Source organism: Zerene cesonia, chromosome 1 (genome assembly GCF_012273895.1).
Source record: "Zerene cesonia ecotype Mississippi chromosome 1, Zerene_cesonia_1.1, whole genome shotgun sequence".
In the NCBI taxonomy this organism is placed as follows: Eukaryota; Metazoa; Arthropoda; class Insecta; order Lepidoptera; family Pieridae; genus Zerene; species Zerene cesonia.
In genome coordinates, this window is record NC_052102.1 from 4,568,546 (window position 1) to 4,587,851 (window position 19,306).

At 31.6% G+C, this 19,306-nt stretch overlaps 4 protein-coding genes across 5 annotated transcripts; 3 read left to right on the plus strand and 1 right to left on the minus strand.

The window, feature by feature from the left end:
- Positions 1-176: 176 nt before the first annotated feature.
- LOC119832929 (aromatic-L-amino-acid decarboxylase-like) lies at positions 177-2,025 on the plus strand (the record flags this gene model as incomplete). The annotated part of the gene is made up of 2 exons (XM_038356798.1): positions 177-401; positions 525-2,025. Coding segments are annotated over 2 exons (936 nt in total), but the record flags the coding sequence as incomplete, so codon positions are not given.
- A 1,139-nt stretch (positions 2,026-3,164) lies between these two features.
- LOC119830494 (spermine oxidase-like) lies at positions 3,165-4,634 on the plus strand. Its single transcript, XM_038353542.1, has 2 exons — positions 3,165-3,256; positions 3,332-4,634. Exons 1-2 carry the CDS (start codon positions 3,180-3,182, stop codon positions 4,632-4,634), a joined length of 1,380 nt encoding a protein of 459 aa, XP_038209470.1. The 5' UTR covers positions 3,165-3,179.
- A 2,414-nt stretch (positions 4,635-7,048) lies between these two features.
- Positions 7,049-10,346, minus strand: LOC119830658 (BTB/POZ domain-containing protein 6-A-like). 2 transcript variants are annotated; one of them, XM_038353738.1, is made up of 3 exons: positions 10,223-10,321; positions 10,078-10,153; positions 7,049-9,135 (listed from the first exon to the last, which is right to left on the minus strand). In XM_038353738.1, the coding sequence occupies exon 3, from the start codon at positions 9,133-9,135 to the stop codon at positions 7,777-7,779; it is 1,359 nt and encodes a 452-aa protein (XP_038209666.1). In that variant the 5' UTR covers positions 10,078-10,153; positions 10,223-10,321; the 3' UTR covers positions 7,049-7,776. The 2 variants fall into 2 exon arrangements, with proteins under 2 accessions (XP_038209666.1, XP_038209657.1); XM_038353729.1 differs by lacking the exon at positions 10,078-10,153 and having other exon boundaries at positions 10,223-10,346.
- Positions 10,347-11,668: 1,322 nt separating this feature from the next.
- On the plus strand, positions 11,669-18,576 carry LOC119838950. Its single transcript, XM_038365142.1, has 12 exons — positions 11,669-11,850; positions 12,100-12,167; positions 12,250-12,388; positions 12,614-12,715; positions 13,171-13,336; positions 13,754-13,908; positions 14,008-14,077; positions 14,171-16,813; positions 16,898-17,425; positions 17,514-17,693; positions 17,775-18,029; positions 18,354-18,576. The coding sequence occupies exons 1-12, from the start codon at positions 11,779-11,781 to the stop codon at positions 18,548-18,550; spliced, it is 4,575 nt and encodes a 1,524-aa protein (XP_038221070.1). The 5' UTR covers positions 11,669-11,778; the 3' UTR covers positions 18,551-18,576.
- Positions 18,577-19,306: the final 730 nt, after the last annotated feature.

A 19,306-nucleotide genomic window follows, 5' to 3' on the forward strand; every position in this document is an offset into this window, starting at 1 on the left:
TCCCGTGTCCCCTACTGGGGTATGGGGCAGATGATATACATCTGTTTCACTGATCGATTTTCTTTATGGACAAGTAGTGATCAGCCTTCTGTGTCCTGCCAGACCGAGACATTTTTCTTTTTTATTGTCCCCACCGGGAATCGAACCCAGGACCCCTCGGTTCTACGCTCACGCGATTACCACTGTACCAAGGAGGCGTCTTTTTGAGGCGAATTTTTGGAAAACATAAACAAATTTTATTATTTATTTTAGAACAAGCTCATTCTTCCGTGGAGCGTGCAGGTCTACTTGGGGGAGTAAAACTGCGTACTTTATCGCCAGACAGCAAAAGGAGTTTGAGAGGAGATACCTTGCGTGCAGCGATAACAGAAGATAGAGAAAAAGGCCTAATTCCATTCTATGTAAGGAATTTTATCATATTATTTACATTTAAGTAAAGTACCTATGAGTCTAAATATAATTTTCTTATAAAATATAATCATCTAATGGCGTATACTATACTATTATGAATATGTGCTTTTCAGGTGGTAGCTACACTAGGCACGACATCGTCATGTGCCTTCGATAATCTCGATGAAATCGGTGACGTGTGTCAAGATCTTGGTGTTTGGCTACACGTTGATGCTGCATATGCTGGATCAGCATTCATATGTCCTGAATATAGATATTTAATGAAGGGAATCGAAAAAGCTGATTCGTTCAATTTCAATCCTCACAAGTGGATGTTTGTTAACTTTGATTGTTCAGCCATGTGGCTGAAACAGCCGCGCTGGATCGTAGATGCTTTCAATGTAGATCCTCTCTATTTAAAACACGATCAGCAAGGCTCAGCGCCCGATTATCGTCACTGGCAAATTCCTCTCGGACGTCGTTTTAGATCCCTCAAGCTCTGGTTTGTGTTGCGACTTTACGGAATCGAAAATCTACAAAAATTAATTCGCAAACATATTGCATTGGCGCATTACTTTGAGGAACTTTGCATAGCCGATGAGCGATTCGAAGTCGTTGAAGAAGTTATCATGGGTCTCGTTTGTTTTAGACTTAAAGGTGATAATGAAATTAATGAAACTCTTTTGCGGCGTATTAATGGCCGCGGAAAGATTCACATGGTGCCATCTAAAATTGATGATTGTTATTTTTTGAGGCTTGCTATATGTTCGCGCTTTATTGAGGAGAGCGACGTTCGTGAGTCTTGGGAAGAGATCCAAGCCGCAGCTAACGAAGTTTTGCAATAAATAAAAAAAATTATCAATGTATTAATACCTAAGGTATATATGTACTCCGGTACTTACATATATTTGATCATAAGTATAAAATATTTAGAAAATTTTACCCGGCTATAAACGTGAGTGTGGTCTATCAAATATGTACCTAATCTGTTAACAATTTTTTATGATTGATTTTGCTGTTTTAAATTTTACTTACGTTTTTATAATAAACTTTACCGATCATAGCTATTACTTTACAGTTTTATTAATTATGTTCTTTAACATAAGTGTTTAAAAAAGTTAACTTAAATTTGAACATTTATTATGAACAATGCTAACATTACATTAAGTAGGAACATACTTTATAATCAAGATCCCTTAATATTTAAAGTTCCTTTGTGTTAACAAATTTTTTGTAAAGTTAACGTAATACATAAATAAAATTCATTAAATTTATTGTTAATAAAAATAAATAAGTTATTTGCATACGTAGATACATTTTTCCCTATTAATGTTGTTAATATGACTTGTAGTCTGTAGCCTTATCATATGCAAATATTACTTACGTTAGGACTGTTGACGTTTAGAAAATATATTAGAGCCGTTCGAAAACTTTATTATCTATATTACCCAATATTAGTACAAAATAAGGATACGCTATTTGTGTAGGCATTTAAGACGTTGCATACTCAGACGAAAAGAGCAACACGTTTAGTCTGAGATTGCATATTATCATAGATATTAGTAGTGATGTTCAATAATGTAGAACAATTTATGTGTTCAAATTCAAGATGTGAAATAAATGTTGAAAAAGGAATAAATTTATTTTTATTGACACCCTACGTTCCTCGCTGTAGCTAGTAGTAAAAGAGTATTGTATGAAGTTTTATCTTCATTTCGTTTCGTGGTTATGAAAGACGGTGAAATCGATCAGAGATCGATCGCATTGATCGCGTCAGAGAGAGATACCTACTAGAAATTCCAATTTCTCTAATCTGATGAATTGAACCTACCTTAGGAGGGATGATAGATTTTGCTATTAAGCCCCATAATAAGGAAATATGGGCTGCAGGTAAGTACTTATCAGTTGTTGTATTTTAGATACATAATATAGCCTACTATAAGTAAATATATGTACTACCCTCCCTTATATTATGAAAAAACCAAAATCTTCTCTTGCTCTCCCAATGCAAATGCAAAGAATATAAGTAAAAGTAGAGATTAGGAAGGTACTTTTTATGTTAGAATCCAGCAATGAAGATCTTAGTATATTATATATAAGTTGTTTTACATAAGGTACATTATATTATAATATGAGGTAATACAAATTAGTGAGATAATAAAAAGCTAAATTATGTTATCACATATTCGTAGCACAAATAACAATTAATAAAGTCAGGCATATGGTATAGCAATAATAGTTTTGATTTGTACCTATTATTTAATAATAATTTAATTATGATTCTTAACGAGGAAAACATATTGAAATACAGACAAATACTATCAATATGTTATACTAAAAATAACAAATAAAGGCAAGAAGCAACTTAGTATAACTACACATTCTCAAAAGATTTTTAGAAGCTATGAAGTTAGAAAACTGGCGAGGAAAGGAGGCCGTTACGAAAAAATAAGACAAATAATTAGTGAAATCTTCTTTTTGAAGTTGATCATAATTGTCATCTAGACAATCCTTTATATAAGCAAAATTTTTAGTTTAATTCCCCAATGTCTGGATTAAAATAAAAGAGGAAGAGCACGATGAAATTATCTCGTTTATCATCTTCGTGGTTCAAATGGAATAGTACACTTGAATGCCTCATTACAAAAGAAAATAAACCCTTTATAAAATTACATCAATGTCGAAGTTTAAGTAGCGCTCTGAGTGCCTCTGAAGAGCAATGCATCGTGGACTCTTGTTGTATAGGTCCGAACTGCAAAGAACCACGCGTTATCATTGTAGGAGCTGGAATGGCCGGCCTATCTGCTGCTCATCGCCTAACTCAATGTGGAATAAGAAATTTTGTGGTTTTGGAAGCGAAAGAAAGGTTTATACCGCATAATATATGTTATTTTTATTAACAATAATGTTTTATTTGGAAATTTTAATGAAATTGTTACAGACCCGGTGGAAGAATTCATTCCTGTTGGCTTGGAGATGCAGTTATTGAAATGGGCGCGGAGTGGATATTTGGGGCATGCCTACCGAACTCTGTTTACACTTTAGCATCCCAAGATAGGCTTCTTCAAACGCCATTGCCTAGGTTAGACCCTTCGAGAGGATTATTCTGTACAAGTGAGGGACGAGCTGTTGATTTACCGGTCACTATTACTGCATATCATACGTTTCGGCAAATCGAACAACAAGCAGCTAACTTGTTTCGTCTAGGTGGTGAAAGACCACATGGAACATTACTCAACTTTCTTGGTTTACGAATACAGCAAGAATTGCATAATTTTCCCGAAGATCAAAGATATGACGCCGCAAGAGTAATGTTTGGGTTAACAAATATTCTTAGAAATCGCTGTGGCGATGATTTGTCATTAATCAGTGCCGATCAATATGGAAGTTACATTGAGCTACCGGGTGGAAGCGTACGTGTTCCGTTAGGATACGTTGGTGTATTAGCTCCTTTAATTAGAGGTCTACCTGACAATTGCATACGCTACAATAAACCAGTAAATGTAATTCGATGGGGCAAAGGTCAAGCAGGTGATGGTCGGACATTAGTTAAATGTTGCGATGGCGAAGAAATAACAGCTGATTATGTGATTGTAACTATGTCTTTGGGATGTCTTAAATGTCAGGCTGATAAATTATTCGCGCCACCACTTCCAACGTGCAAGTTGCAAGCTATCTGTAGTTTAGGATTTGGTTTAAGTGACAAGGTATTCCTTGAATACGCGGAACCTTTTTGGGTCTGTCACGAAGGTAATCTCAAAATGGCCTGGTCGGCTGAAGAACTTCAATGTCGATGTGATTGGAGCCGGGGTGTGTGCGCAGTAGACGAAATGCCTGGAAGTAAGCACGTTTTATGTGCTTGGATATCTGGACAGGAAGCTGCTATGATGGAATCGATGGCAGATAACGATGTTGCTGAAGGTCTAACACAGTTGTTACGTAAGTTTACGGGAAATCCCTGTCTGCCATATCCCCAAATGATGTTAAGGTCACGGTGGGCGTCTGATGCACATTTTTGTGGTTCTTATTCTTATATGGGTTGTTGTTCTACTGTTAGCCACCAATGCGAGTTAGGAACTCCTGTGCCAGGACCATGCGATTCTCAACCTCCAATTATACTATTTGCTGGAGAAGCTACTGTACCGGGATACTTTGCCACCGTGCACGGTGCAAGACTGAGTGGTATTCGAGAAGCTGAAAGGATTGTTCTATTAACAAAAAAATTTGAAGGCCCTCCTCGCTAATCCGCCCACTAAAAATGTGTTGAAAGATGTATGTCCTCGTACTAAAATCGTAATAAATGTGACAATAAAGGTTGTTATGTGTTCATGATTTTTAAGTTCTTTTAATTTATATAGATAATATTTTGAAAGATAGTTTGATAGTTATATTTGGTTGAACGATCTCAATCAGTTGTTTGGCGGTTAATTTATCTATTTTTGTATGTTCCCGATAATTATGTTTACTAAATGATCTATTAATGAATACTAAGTCCATTTCCATGAATTTTAACAGGAATTATTTAAGTAATTTCACCCTCTCAACACAGTATTGCATAGTAGATCCCTGGAGGAAAATGACCTTTACATTTGAATTAATTTACATAGCCTACTATCGTTATGGAATTTATATTAATAAAAAATGTAAAGATATTAAGTATCACCAGCATAGTCTATTTGTAAGTCGTACAAAATGTTTCGGAGGATGTATAATAATCATGATACAGGTCACTCACATTCGCCCGATTACGCAAGACCCGAAAGTGTTGGACGACATTTGCAAATGTTTTTTTTTTCTATACATGGGCGCAATTATGAATGTAAGCACACAAGTGAGTGATTCAATTTTAGTAAGTGACAATAGTCTGAAGTAAATATACATAATATAGGGAAGGAGTAAAATTATTCAGATATTTAAATCAGATGAGCTTTAATGAGATTTATATAATTTAAGCCTCCTGTTATTTCATCAGTTCAAATTATTTGTCACAACTATAACCGGCCGTTCAAATAACAGCCTTATATTTTATTAAACTGTACCATTTTGTTAAAGGCCTCCTTGTACGTTAGTTTGTCAGGTCGTTAGTTGACAGGCGCCGTTTACCTACTCAAAAGTAACCTTTGAATTAAACAGGATAATATTAAAATTACACACCCAACTAACTATTGAGGTATAATGTCCGCCCTTGTAATAGTAATAAAATGGTTGGCTCAGTTGACTGCGACATTCATGTATATGTCGCAGTAAGATAGATATAGCCGCAATATAGTTATGTCCCTAGCGATATAGTTATATGCCGTAACATATTTATAAAAAAGTGATTCATTACTCTCTTACAAGAGTACCTATAAAACGATTCAAGTTTAGTGAAATGATTATATTACAAGATGAAATTTTGTAAAATAGAAATCTACCATTGACTCAAATAAAGCAACATTATATGGTCATGGACAGGCTCATTTGTCCAACTTTCGCATTCATCAAGCGGGACATGTGCGGAGGCCGCTTCCCTGATGGCGAAAGATGGGAATTAATGGGATAGGCAACGCGTGAGCGGTACTTTCTGTATTGCAAGCGTCTATAAGTTACGGTTACTGCTTATAATCAGGTGGGTCTTATGCTTGTTTGCCACCTTAGATGCATAAAAAAAAGTTTTTATTTTTATTAAAAAAAAACAAATTTTTGTACCTGCAATTGAGAAATTATAATTATTAATTAAATGATCACCTCCGCCGCACCCCGCACTACACTGCCTACAATTGTTTCACTACACTAAATATAAACTCAAACCGTTTTATGATTACATTCCTTTTTTATTATATATTTTGCCACTATTATTAAATTCATTCTTCTTTCTTGGGAAACAAGTCCTGATCAGCGAATAAATAAATTAAAATTTGTATTGAAACACAAAATCAAGAGATCCACCCTTTTTAGTAATTTATTGCTATAATACTATTATTAATACTTTTACAGACTTAATATATAAACATTAGTATTCAAAACCTTTCCATCTAGGAATTGGCAAAACATTTTTGTGATAATAAATATATATTTCAAACTGGAAATGTACCTGTAATTAATTTAATTAATAAACATGCACCTTTAATGGGTTCTGTTATCCCAGGATTTCAAGTATATAATTATTTGGGATACGCCTTGGGTTCATTAATCATTAATCATTCATGTGTATTTAAGTTTCATTACATAGTTTAAAAACCTTATGTCCATAAATTACGCGAGGTGTTTAATGGGGAGGAGGGGGTCAAGTAAAATCTTTCCAAATCTTACTTGGTGGAGAGGGGGGTTTAAATAAATATTACGTTAATCTTTTTCATAGAAAACCGAGAAAATAAAGTTTAGTTAAAGTAAAAAAATCTAGATTAGACATATGGCAAAACTTAATATATTAGTATTCGTCACTTATCCTTTTATCAAATCGAAATCAAAAAATTCCTGAAAAATGTCTCACGTAATTTATGGACGCCCCCTTACTAATAAAAATGATACATTATGTAATTTTGTAAAATTTTCAAACTTACTATTTTCTTGTGTTTGCTTTTACGCGAGTATTATACATTTAGAAATTAAAGACTTTTTAACGGATTTAAACGCGATTTATTCATTATTATTAACCCGACGTTTCGAATACTTTACAGCGAGCGTGGTCACGGGGAGACAGTCAGTCCGTCTCCCGTTAGTCTTTAATTTCTAAACTTTCAGACTTAGTCAGCGATATTTAAAATTAAAAAAAAAATAGCAGACAATACATTAATTATTGTTCTTGTATTCTTCATTTTCCTTCTTGCTATCTGTAAATTGTGGTCGCAAGAGTTACGATATGGGACAAAGCTTCTAAAGAGCGATCAGAATGTCAATTTCACAAATGGTAAGTTGTAGTAAAAATTTCCCTTTTTCTTTTTACTGCCTTCAAGCAAGTATGGAAGTCTGTATATCAGTCAAACAAATGGCTTTTTTTATGTTGTTCACATCATTTCCAACTTCACTTAGTATGGAATTTTTTTTCAAACAAGGCTTAATCATTTACACTGCAAATCTTATTATCCTATGTCAATCTTTGACAACATTTTGACGCTCCTATGCAAAACATGCTATTACTTACACTTCCTATTACTACTCTAGCTTTCTATAATTTAGAGTAATATGTCGTTTTTTTTTTGTTATTAATATTTTACTTAGACTTTTTTTGAGTAAACCAATCTAAAATAATGTCTTTATAATTAGTACACGCATATGCTTCATTACTTTTATAAATAACATTATCAAACATGTAATTTGACATACTTAAACAGTTAGTTTGCTTAAATGTATAAATAAATTATTTAGTTTGGCATGCAACTTATACATACTTAAAAAACACTTAATTTACAGACAGAATTTTAAACCCTTCAGAAAACTTCCACAACTATCAGACAATGATAGAATATCTTGAAATTCAAACTTAATCTTATTATTATACAGCATATAGCACAAATCTCTACTTTGCACACTATATAAATGTGTATCAAATAATCTTTGGTTGGGCCATATAAATCCTATTCTATACCACTTGTCTTTTCTAATGCATAATGGTTCCAAAAATTCAATATCAATATTAGAATCATATTCAATCTCTTTCTTAAAATTAAGTTTCCTAATAATACTGTTATCAGATTCTGACATTATTGATATTGAAAACTCTTCAACATAGGTATTTATTGAGTTGCAGAAATTATCCACAGGAGCCATCCTTGACTGAATTTTCAGGGAATGTATGAAAAATGATTTGTCAGCCTTGAGTCTTGTGTATATACAATTGTTATGAGAATCAATCGATATTGGAGATTCAGATCGAATAAGAGCTCGATGACAAAGATGCCACTGGATCTTTATTACATTTCGAGGTATAGGTATTACACACATCATGCCGTCCAATTTCTTATTACTATTGTCAGGGCTGTTCAGTGTTTTTTTAACTATCTGCTTTATATCCTCAATTTCAGTTGGAAGGAGGAGATTTGTTTTATCAAGAGCTATTTCATCAAGTTCGTCTTCAGACAGGATATGAAATCGCAACAATGCAAATAAGCCACTCTTTAGAAGTATATCTCTACACTTCACTGTTTCTATACTTATATCATTTTGTTCACAATAATTTAAGGTCCACTCAAATGTTATCTTGATCAAATCTTTTTCACTCACATTTATATCATTGCACTCTAATATTTTCCTTAAACATGATATAGAAATGTCAGTTTTATGTTCTTGAAGTAAATAGTGTGCATGCTGACAAAAGAGATTCAATGCAGATGTCAGTATTTCATTTTCTTGCATATAATCTGGATAGTTTAGGATCTTTATGACATTGTCAATACTCATATTGCCTTCAATATATTCTATACATATACCTGTTAGTGAGTCTAACAAATATTTCTTGGACACATATAACAAGTCATATGCTTGTTCAATGGATAAGATGTGCACTTTGTCCGTATAAATAAAATGTAAAAGGAGTTGAAATATAGTAGGGTCTATGTCAGTGATAATAATATTATCATTTGATGATAGAGGTCCATAAAACATTGCCTCAAACACGGGGCTACTTATGCCTAATATTAGTTTATGTGCCTTAAACTCTTTTCCACACACTATAAAATTACAATCGCTCCAATCATAAGAGACAAGTAATTTGTTCATCCTATCATATAGGCTATTATTTTTAAAGTCACTCATTTTAAACCCCATCTGAAAAGAAACATAAATGTTAGTTTATAGTGTTTTTTATATGTGGCAAACAAACTACTTAAGGACTTTCAAAATCACACATTCAAAAGGAAACAAGTACTAGTGTACTTATTTCCTATATATGTATTCCTATCTATAATATAAGGATACTCATATGTAACATCATCATCAGAATTAAAATTAGATATCCCCACTAATATTATAAATCTAAAAGCAACTCTGTCTGTGTATTTGTTTTTCTTTTCTTCATGCCTAAACCGCTGCACCAATTTAAATTAAATTTAGTACAAATTGAGCTTGAGCCCTATGAAAGGACATAGAAAAGGTTTATCTATAGCCTATGGGAATGGGAATTATGTAGGCTTTACTTTGATTATGCGGGGATACTTATTTTATGTAAAATTTAAATTAATTAGGGAGTACAAGATGCCAATGTTCAATAATAAATGTATTTAAATATAAATAAGTTTTTTTGTTAACATGTGGAAAGTATAAATTGGTTGCCAAAAATTTTATAAAACCACTTAAGGTGCTAAGTTGTGTTAATTGCTAGATTGTCATTAGATTTGTTTCTATATTATATAACTTCATACAGTTACATGTTTTCAAAATAAATATATAATTTTGTATAAGAAAAAAAATACCTTTGTTTCCATACTTAGCTTTAAAAATATAATTAATATATAGACCGCTAAAGCTCCTAATTCTTATTGCTGCTTTGGCCAAAGTTAGAATGATAAGCTGACTTTGTTCGTTATATGAATATATTAATTGGTTAATGACCGTTTATGTCGAACAAACAGATGTCAGGACTCTTTAGGTACCTAATTCATATTTTTGGATATATAACTGTATTTTTTTCCTTTTATTTAAAAATATTAGGATTGATATTTAAATTTGTTCGCATATAAAATGAGATCAATGTACTTATAACGGTTATACCTGTTTTACTCAACGCTCAGCCTTGAACTTGGCAATGACCAGGGGACAAGTTAAAAGAAATTTCAGAAATATTTAACTGAAAAGATCAGATACTTCAATTATTGTTATATAATAATATTCAAAAATTCAATAAGGTAACACAAACCTTGAATGTAATTAGCACAAGTACGTAACACAAACAACTCACTCGGCACGTTTTTCAATGACCAAAATATTTTTTATTTGCAAACAAGTCTGACATAATTGAGATTGACAGACTACAGTCGATAATAGTCACATGGGAATAGAGCATAAATGACATCCTATGAATAACAGAGCTATATCGAATAGAGCATAGTACGGTTCGCTGAATTTTTTTTCTGTCGTCTTAATTCAGAAAGTGTAATCGCATTCAACGAGCTAGGATCTTAAATTTAGAAGGGTTCTGGCTGACCGAATCATTTAAAACACATTTAGGAAGGTGTACACATCGCGTCTAGTAAATTCAGACTTGACTTGTTTATTTACATATTTATTTACTCTGTAACTCGTAATCGGTAAAGGAGCTGGTAGGTCGCCTACCCAAGAACATTTGTAGAGGCGTAAGGCAATTTGGAGAGGCCTTACGTGTCTGCCTTGTCTTGCCTACATGTATTGCCGTCTTAAGGAGGTAAATTATAGAGAAAGGATTAATGGTAAAGTTTCCTTTTCCTTCAACATTCACCTCGTATGCTAATATTTCAGGTCAATCTTCTGTGAGGGTGTCGTACCTTCCCCTGTGTGAACTGGGTCAAGCCTATGGGTGGTCTCCTTATTAAAAATAAAATAATTAATAATGATATAATTAAATAACTTATAATTATTCTTGACTTTTATTAATAGCATATAAATACAATTTCGGGAATGATAGAGTTGGGATAATAAATAGCTGAATTATAAATGTTAATACAACTTTCTTGTTATCATAAGTTACTAATCTTGCTTTTGCACGTAGGTAGTATCCGATATGACAGTATTACGCTTTTGTATAAACGGCGTCAGATTTATTAATGTGTAAAATAAAACGATTTCGAATCCATTCGCTGTTATTAATCCGTTGGTTTAAAACACTAACAATTATCTATGATAAATCTTTTTAGTATCATTTATTCAGTATCTACATTTAGGAAAGTGTAATCAGTAAACCTAATTTCTATTATTCAAGTAATTCTGTTACTATTAATATTAAGACTGGTAAATTATTTTTATGAATGCAACGTATTCCTTATTAATTGTAGAAATTATAAAAATATTTTCATTAATTTCAATTATTATGAGGTTTTCTTTTGATAAACCATAAAAGTTAAGTTGCAAGATTCCAGACAAGGTTATGCTTCCAACGAGAGATCACTCGCCGGCCCTTTTTGATTAGTTTCCGTTTATAAAAAATTTGCAAATCTTAGTCTATCATAATAGATACAATTTTACTTTATTTCTGGTGCACCATCTCGTCAATAGTATACGTCTTTGGAATTTACAAACCGTTTTATAAAAAAACTTATCATGTCACTGTCAAATGTCAAGTCATTGTCACTGAATGTATTAAACAGTAAACTCTATGAACATTGAACATGTCGGCTTACAAGTGTAGCGCGCCCGGTGTTTAGTCTGAAATTTAACCAACGTGTTGTAAACATGTAGTTATATTTTAAACTAAAAAAGCAGCATATTTGGTGGTTAAATATGTCTAATGTATATGAAGACACGGTTGCAGACTTTGATTTAAATTTCTTACAGCCTTCGATTCATAATGTGGTAAGGTTATTTTTCAGACGGTATTGTAATTATTGTTTTATCCTATTGTAGAAAATTTAGAGATATATAATAAGTTTATGAAAGAGACTAATGTTGTCTGGTATAATTATTTACCTCTAAATTTCATATATATAAGAAATAAGTTAGATTATAATTATTTTGAAAACAAATCAATAACACAGTTTTTCATTATCAGTTTAATAAATTATTAGAGACTTTGATGTAGATTGGTCTATATTGTTGTTACAGAACATTGCAAGGATTGAAAAACAACGACAGTCTCTAATAAATGTCAAGAACAAAATCATAGCAAGCCAGTGAGTACCAAAATAGAAATTTTAAAGCTTAATTTACTCAATAATAAGTAATTGTTATACGATTTATGCGGTTTTGTTTCAGTTGTCTTCTGCAAAAATTTTACTTACAAAGAGATAAACTCGATGAAACTGAAAGTTTGCTTTTAGCTTCGAAAGAGGAGTGTAAACAAGCCTGTCTCGATTACAAAGTCACTTTAGAAAAATGCATTCAAATGGAAAAGGTTGGTGAATTTGGATTTTCTATATCTTTCTGACTTTTATCAGCTATATTATATTTTATAGAAATATTGTCAAACGAGCTGAAAATAAAGAGAGAAAAAATGTTGCACTCAATTTATCACTTATGCAATGTACAATAACCTCTTATGAAAATTTAAATAAAAGAATAGAAAAACACATGACTATCTATTGAAAGTTCATTAAAATATAATGTTAAAAAATTACAGGACATGATAAAGTTAAAAGAGGTAAACAAAGAATTAGAACAAAAGATAAATCATCTGGATAACCAATGTGAAGCAATGAAATCCCATGCTCACCAATTACAAGTAAGTACTTACATTATTAGTGATTTTGATTTTGTATTTGAAATCAATGAAAAGTACTAAACTCATAACCTCATACTTGTTACTTGTATCAGATCAACAAATGAATCAATTTCTTATTCTTAACTTTCTACTAATATTATAAATGCGAAAGTTTGTAAGGATGTATGTGTGTTTGTTGCTCTTTCACGCAAAGACTACTGAATCGATTGCAATGAAATTTGGTAAGTAGACAGCTGAACAACTGGAATAACATATAGGCAACTTTTTATCCCGATGTTCCTATAGGATACGGACTTACGCGGGTGAAACCTCGGGGTGTAGCTAGTTATCTCTAAACCTTACTTTTACTAAGAGATATTGCATGCAATCACCATCGCAGTTTTAAAAGTATGATATGATTGCTAGTACACTTAGAAAGAAAAAATTTAATACTTCTGATTTCATTATAATTGCAGTTATTGGTTAAAGAGCATGAGTCTGTAATAGAAGCTTTAAATATAGAGAAACAATTAGAGAAAAGCACTGTTAAGGATAATGAGAGGAAGCTTGCCACACTTGAGAGAGAAAAAGATCAATATTTAAGAGATATCCAGTGGATGCGAGATGTTATTTTGGGTAAAAGTAAGTCCCTTTTTTACCACCTTATATTTTGAATTAATTTTTAGTTAAAACTAAAACTGAAAATTAAAATTTAATAAAGGCTTTTTCCATAAAATATTGTAATAATTGAAATTATGTTTTATATTGGATGTGATGGTTCTTAATCATTTCAATAGATGATGTGGGGTGTCCTTTAGGCAAATAAAACCGAAAGTGTAGAAGAAATTCGATTGCTGAGGTGGGATCACGGGTGGTGGAGAGGCAAGGCAATGCTATGGATTAGCAAAAAGGCTGGGTTCCAATCCCGCCCCATGATAAAAATTATTCTATTCTTTCAAAGAATTTCTCAAATATTTATTTAAACTCTATAGAACCGAAGTATGATGAAAATCTCTCTTCTTAATTCTGTTAATGTGTGTTTTTAAAATATAATTGCAGAAAAAACGAAATCTTGTAAGGATATCCTAAACAAATATAAGGATCTTAAGGGATTAGACGATAATTTAGAATCTGACAACAGTGATGATGAAAGTTTTCTTGGAGATAGTCCTGTTGGTTCACCTACTCATGATCAGCAACAAAATAAGGCTGTAGTAAGTATTTTTTTATTTTATTAGTATACTTATTTCTAGTGGAGAATACGATTAATTGTTTTCTTCAATTTAGAAATCTAATGTTTCTTTCTTTTCCAGGCTATGACTTTTAGTGACAAGATCATAAAGGGAGCCATTTATGAATCTGGTCCTGATCATAAAATTAAAGGTAAGTCCTGTTCAGTTCATGGAATCAAATTATTGGTATTTTCATTGGTGAGATACAATTATATTATAAAAAAAATAAATATAATATTTTCAGAAACACCAATGATTGAAAATGATTATGATTGTTGTACTGAAGAAGTGGTCAGTGAAGATACTGGCCGAGGATCATCATTAGCATTTTCTGATGCAGAAAAATTTTTGAATAGCCCTGACTTGGGATTTGCTACTGAAGGACACCACAATGTGAACAATAAAGAAATTATTATCCATGTTGATGTTGCCACTAGTCCCATTAGACTAGAAGAACATTTAATATCAAGTCCAAATATATTTGATGATGAAGCTTTACTTAGTGATAAAAACACAGCAAACAGTCCTGAATATTTCATAACAGATATTCCTCTAAGCACAGAAATAGTAACTATAAAAGAAAAGAGGCAATTGGTAGATGTTGGTACAAATCCTATTCATCACTTTTCTCTAGTTGATACATCAACAAGTCCTATATTCTTTGAAGTAACAAAAGTTTCTTCAGATGGATCAAACACAGATTCTCGAATTTTAGAAACAAATGAAACAGAAATTGCTAAAAACATAAGTAAGCAAGACAGTTCTGTAGTTTGTCAAAAGAACATTTGTACTTTATCCAGTGGAAAAGAACTGGAAATATCTACAGATTCATTGAAAAGAAATTGTTTGGAAGAAAATAACAGTAAAAAAATATGTGATAATATTAATTATGACTATGAAGTGGAAATGATACTAGGTAATATGCGTTTAGAGCATGCTTTAATTACGCCTATTCCTAGAACACCCACAATGTCTCACAAAGAGCAACAAAAAGAATCAAGTGTGTTATGTTCACAAAGTGAAAAGCAAGACCATGTTGGATGTCCAGATGCTTTGAAAATAAGAGAAGAAAATAAGGCATTACATGCTAATATATCATACCTTTGTAAAGAAATCATGCAAATCAAAAATATTTTGAAAACTAAAATGCCTGATAGCGCCGAAAATGTTCCAAGTTTTAATAGTGAAATATGTCATTTATTTGATGATAGTAGTCAAGAAACCATAATTTTGACTAAAGATGATACATTGTCTAATGATTCTAGAAGTGAAAATATATTACAATGTCATAATTCAGAAAGAAATTTAGATTTAAATTCTGCTACTTTAGATTTGACCAAACAACATCCAATTTCCAAAGACAACCTTGAACTTCAAATACCAGTGGAGAGTTCGCACATAGAAAGAGACACTCTTGATATTGATGAAACAACAAGTGGTAATCATACTGAGGTGATCGAAAAATCATTTATCAATTCTAACAATGAAGACATTAGTCAAGAGTCCCCAAGGAATATATTTGAAAACAACAGAAAATCCTATAACAATAACAAAATTAAATTTCAAAACGAGGTGCACGATATTGAAAAGATTACTAATAATGAAAATAACAATTATGAAAGCCAAGAAATAGAAGAGAGTAAGGCTGTTGATCCAAAAAATTGTAGAACAATAAACAAAATTCGAAAACTAACTAAACTCGATAGGTTTAAGAAAAAAATTATGCCAAAATGTAAAATTAGTGGATACGCGGATAATCCAACTTTGAGAAAATTAAGAAAAAGAACTCAGTTAGTTCCAGTAACAAATAAGAAATCTTTTGAAATTTTGAATAATAAGGAGGCATATGATAAAGCCTTAAAAGTAATGGCAGAATTAAAATCAAAAAGTAATGTTGAACTTAAAAAAGATTTCCGAAAGCCAAATTCCAAATTAATTAACAAAACCGAAGATTTACCAAGTATAAATGACAATGATAAGTCTTTTGAATCTCATGAAACTGAAAACCAATTAAAACAAAGTTCAGGACAAGACAAAATAAGAATATCAACAGATAACACAACTAACAATTATTCATTTGATAGTGAAAAAGAGCTGTCCAAGTCCTGTTGTGATGTAAAAGATTCTGTACCAGATAGTACAAACCAAAATCAAACTATTTCAACACGAAGTAGGAGTAAAATAATTCTAGCAAACACAGCAGAAATAAGAGAAAAGAGTAAAGATGTTAAAAGTGATAATAAAATTGACCTAAATTTGCAAAAAACCGGTCGTCGGAGAAAAAGAGTTGATTCTGGTAATTCGGATGTTAGTTGTAAAAGGATGCTACGAAGTTCAAATTCAGAAAAAACAGGGGCAAAAGAATTGAGTTATGATTTGAGTCTTACCGTACCACAAAATAAGCAAGTAACTATCGATTATTCGGACTTAGATACTTTTTCAACAAATACAGAAATGATTGTTGAAAAAGAGAATATACAATCTGATAATGTCAGTTCAAAAGAAATCGTTAATGGGAGAAGTGAACTTGATAAAAGTACTAGCAATCATTTGGTATTGTCAAAACGGAGATCAGTAAGGCTTAGTTCACAAAATTCTGAAACATCTTATAAAAGATTGTTGCGCAGCACTATTTGTGAATCAGTTAAACAAAAAAATACTAAAGTAGATCTATCAAAAACTTTGAATGAACCAAGTATTATTGTGGAAGATGAACGAATAACTAATCCTGCATTTAGTGCCTCTAAAAGTGACAATGATAAGGTTAATCATATACAGCAATCAAATGATTGTAGAACTATGAGTAATCTCAGTAATAGTATTTTATGTAAAATGATAATCAAACATGGTCGTGCTGCTTTCAAAAGTAAATCAACAAAAGTGACAGGTAAAATAAAAGATACAAGTTTTATAATAATTATGTATTTCTTTGTATATTATTGTAAAGCTAATTTATATTATACATTTTTAGATACAATTGCAGACACAATTTGCAAAAAACTCGACAGTTCAATAGCGCACATTTTAGAAGCTGAGCCTGATAAAGTCCAATCAGCCATTAGTGAAATGGTAGAGGAAATGAGAAATATAAATGAAAAGAGCCTATTAGCTGGTTTAATTAAGCATCTCCAAGATCCAGCAAGAAAACTTGAATTATATAATAAAGTTAATTGTAATGGACCCCTAGCTATGACAAAAAGAGAACAAATTATTTTAGCTGCTCTCCAACGTTTAAATACATCTGAATATAATGTTGTGAACAATTTGTTAAGTAACATTGAGTATACACTGTTTCGTCTGAATCATTCACCAGATTTTGATACAATCGAGAGTCTTTCCCATTTTTATGCAGTGACATGCAAATTGTTCCATATGAAATATCGGTTAAAGACATTCCTTTTAGATGCTATGTATTGTCTTCAATATAAGGCAGTCGCTCTCATAAAGCAATGTCTAACTGCATGGATGCATATTTTGCCAATGGCACACATGAAATATGGTAAATTATATATATATTTTTTAATATAGTTGATTGAAAAAATCTTGCCTTTGCTTTCATGATTTATAATTGTTTCATTATTTTGCAGCAAAAACACCATTGATTACCTGTATAGTTTATTTACTACATTTTTATAAATGTGAGGATAAGTTTAACCGAGTCCAAGATATAAGGTGGATACTGAATAAGAAATATTTCTATAAGTTTAGCGAATGGAACGAAACAAAAATTCTGGAAATGTTTAACAATGCAATTAAAAGTGTCAAAGGTATTAACATTAATTATTATAGAATAAGTGTTGACTTCATACATCTAACATAATACTAATAGTTCATTTGTTTTTTTTTAGATGATCAATCTGATAGATACATGTTGAGGGTAGCTTTATTAATTTTTGCAAAGCGTCATGGAGCAAGTTGGTGCCAAAGAAATGTTATTAACAATATGCTTTTACCAATGATAGAAGCTGAAAATACAGTGGAAAGAGTAAAGATATTCTGCATAAAAATGTTGGGGCCACTCCTCAAACCATATCCACCTGATATGAAAGTACACTGTGAAATTATTGTTAATCAGCTGTTAGATATGTTGGATCAAGAACATTGTAAGTAATGTGATTTATTCAAATTATTATTGTCTATGCTAAACTGTCTTGACAGTGTTGGTATTGTTGAATTGTTACAAATCTATTTCTACTATAAAGAAGAGCACTTTAAATTTTTTTCTATGCATAACAAAAAATATATTTAAATTTTTAAATCTAAAAACCAAATGGTTTTTAAACATTATTTTAATTTCTATATATATTTAATATGATGACATAATAATAATTTAATGACCTGAAAAGATAATAATGCTATTAAATCTTTTCAACAAGCCAAGCATATATAATAAAATTATGGTGACATGTTTTTTTTTTATATTTTAGTGTCGCGTGGTGTTAAAGAAGCAATATTTACAAGTTTGATTTACATGAGCAAGCATAACCCGCCGCGTATCACTAAAGCTCTGTTGTCATGGCAACCTGAGGAGATATCTTCCGAACTTGAAATCTTATTGAAAGCTTATGTAAGAGAGAAACCAATAAAGGCTTGGAAAACAATTTTATCTAGAATACACATTTAAAATATTACGCATGTAATTAAACTCCGATGCAATTCAGGAATAATAAGATTATGGCTCATACAAATATCTCTAACTTCACCAAAGAACGTAGCAGATTAAATCTTATTTTGCATCATCACATTGATTAATTCTTGTTGTGTAATCTTACTATAAAACAAACTCAGTATAACATTTAGTATATAAGTATAAATATAATCTGATAAAACAGTTTTTCTTGTATCCGTGACTGTAATTTTCGTGGCATTATTCCGGCTGCACCTGACTTAACTCAAAATTTATCAGAAAATAGCATTGTGTAGGGAGAATACTGTACATTGTATATTATACTAGCTTTTCGCCCGCGTAGTCGCAGGAAAGATAGGCACGGGGTTTGCCTCGCATGTTCCCGTTCCCGTGGGATCTCGATGAAAACTATCCTATGTCCGTCTCCTGGTTCTAAGCTACCTCTGCAAAAATTTCCATCCAAATCGGTTAATTCGTTCTTGATTTATAAATAGTGTAACTAACACCACTTTCTTTTATATAATAACTGAAAAACTAACAGTTAATGGAATATGCACAGTGACAAAATAACAATTCCTGATAAGGAAATCAGGAAACAGGAGTGTTTCAATGTTTAAAACAGCATCATTCCGTTTATATTCTTTGTACTATTTTACCATACTGACTAATTAACTGTACTAATTAACTATTTTGTTAAATTTAAGATGTTTACTTTATGGTAGGATATTATGATCATATACTAATACAGTATGT

Coding starts and splice junctions, on each gene's coding strand:
- LOC119830494 (XM_038353542.1), top strand. CDS start 3,180: ATGGCCGGCCTATCTGCTGCTCATCGCCTAACTCAATGTGGAATAAGA. Junction 3,257..3,331: donor GTTTTGGAAGCGAAAGAAAG/GTTTATACCGCA, acceptor AAATTGTTACAG/ACCCGGTGGAAGAATTCATT.
- LOC119830658 (XM_038353729.1), bottom strand. CDS start 9,135: ATGGGGTTTAAAATGAGTGACTTTAAAAATAATAGCCTATATGATAGG.
- LOC119838950 (XM_038365142.1), top strand. CDS start 11,779: ATGTCTAATGTATATGAAGACACGGTTGCAGACTTTGATTTAAATTTC. Junction 13,337..13,753: donor AGATGTTATTTTGGGTAAAA/GTAAGTCCCTTT, acceptor ATATAATTGCAG/AAAAAACGAAATCTTGTAAG. Junction 17,694..17,774: donor TGCAATTAAAAGTGTCAAAG/GTATTAACATTA, acceptor GTTTTTTTTTAG/ATGATCAATCTGATAGATAC.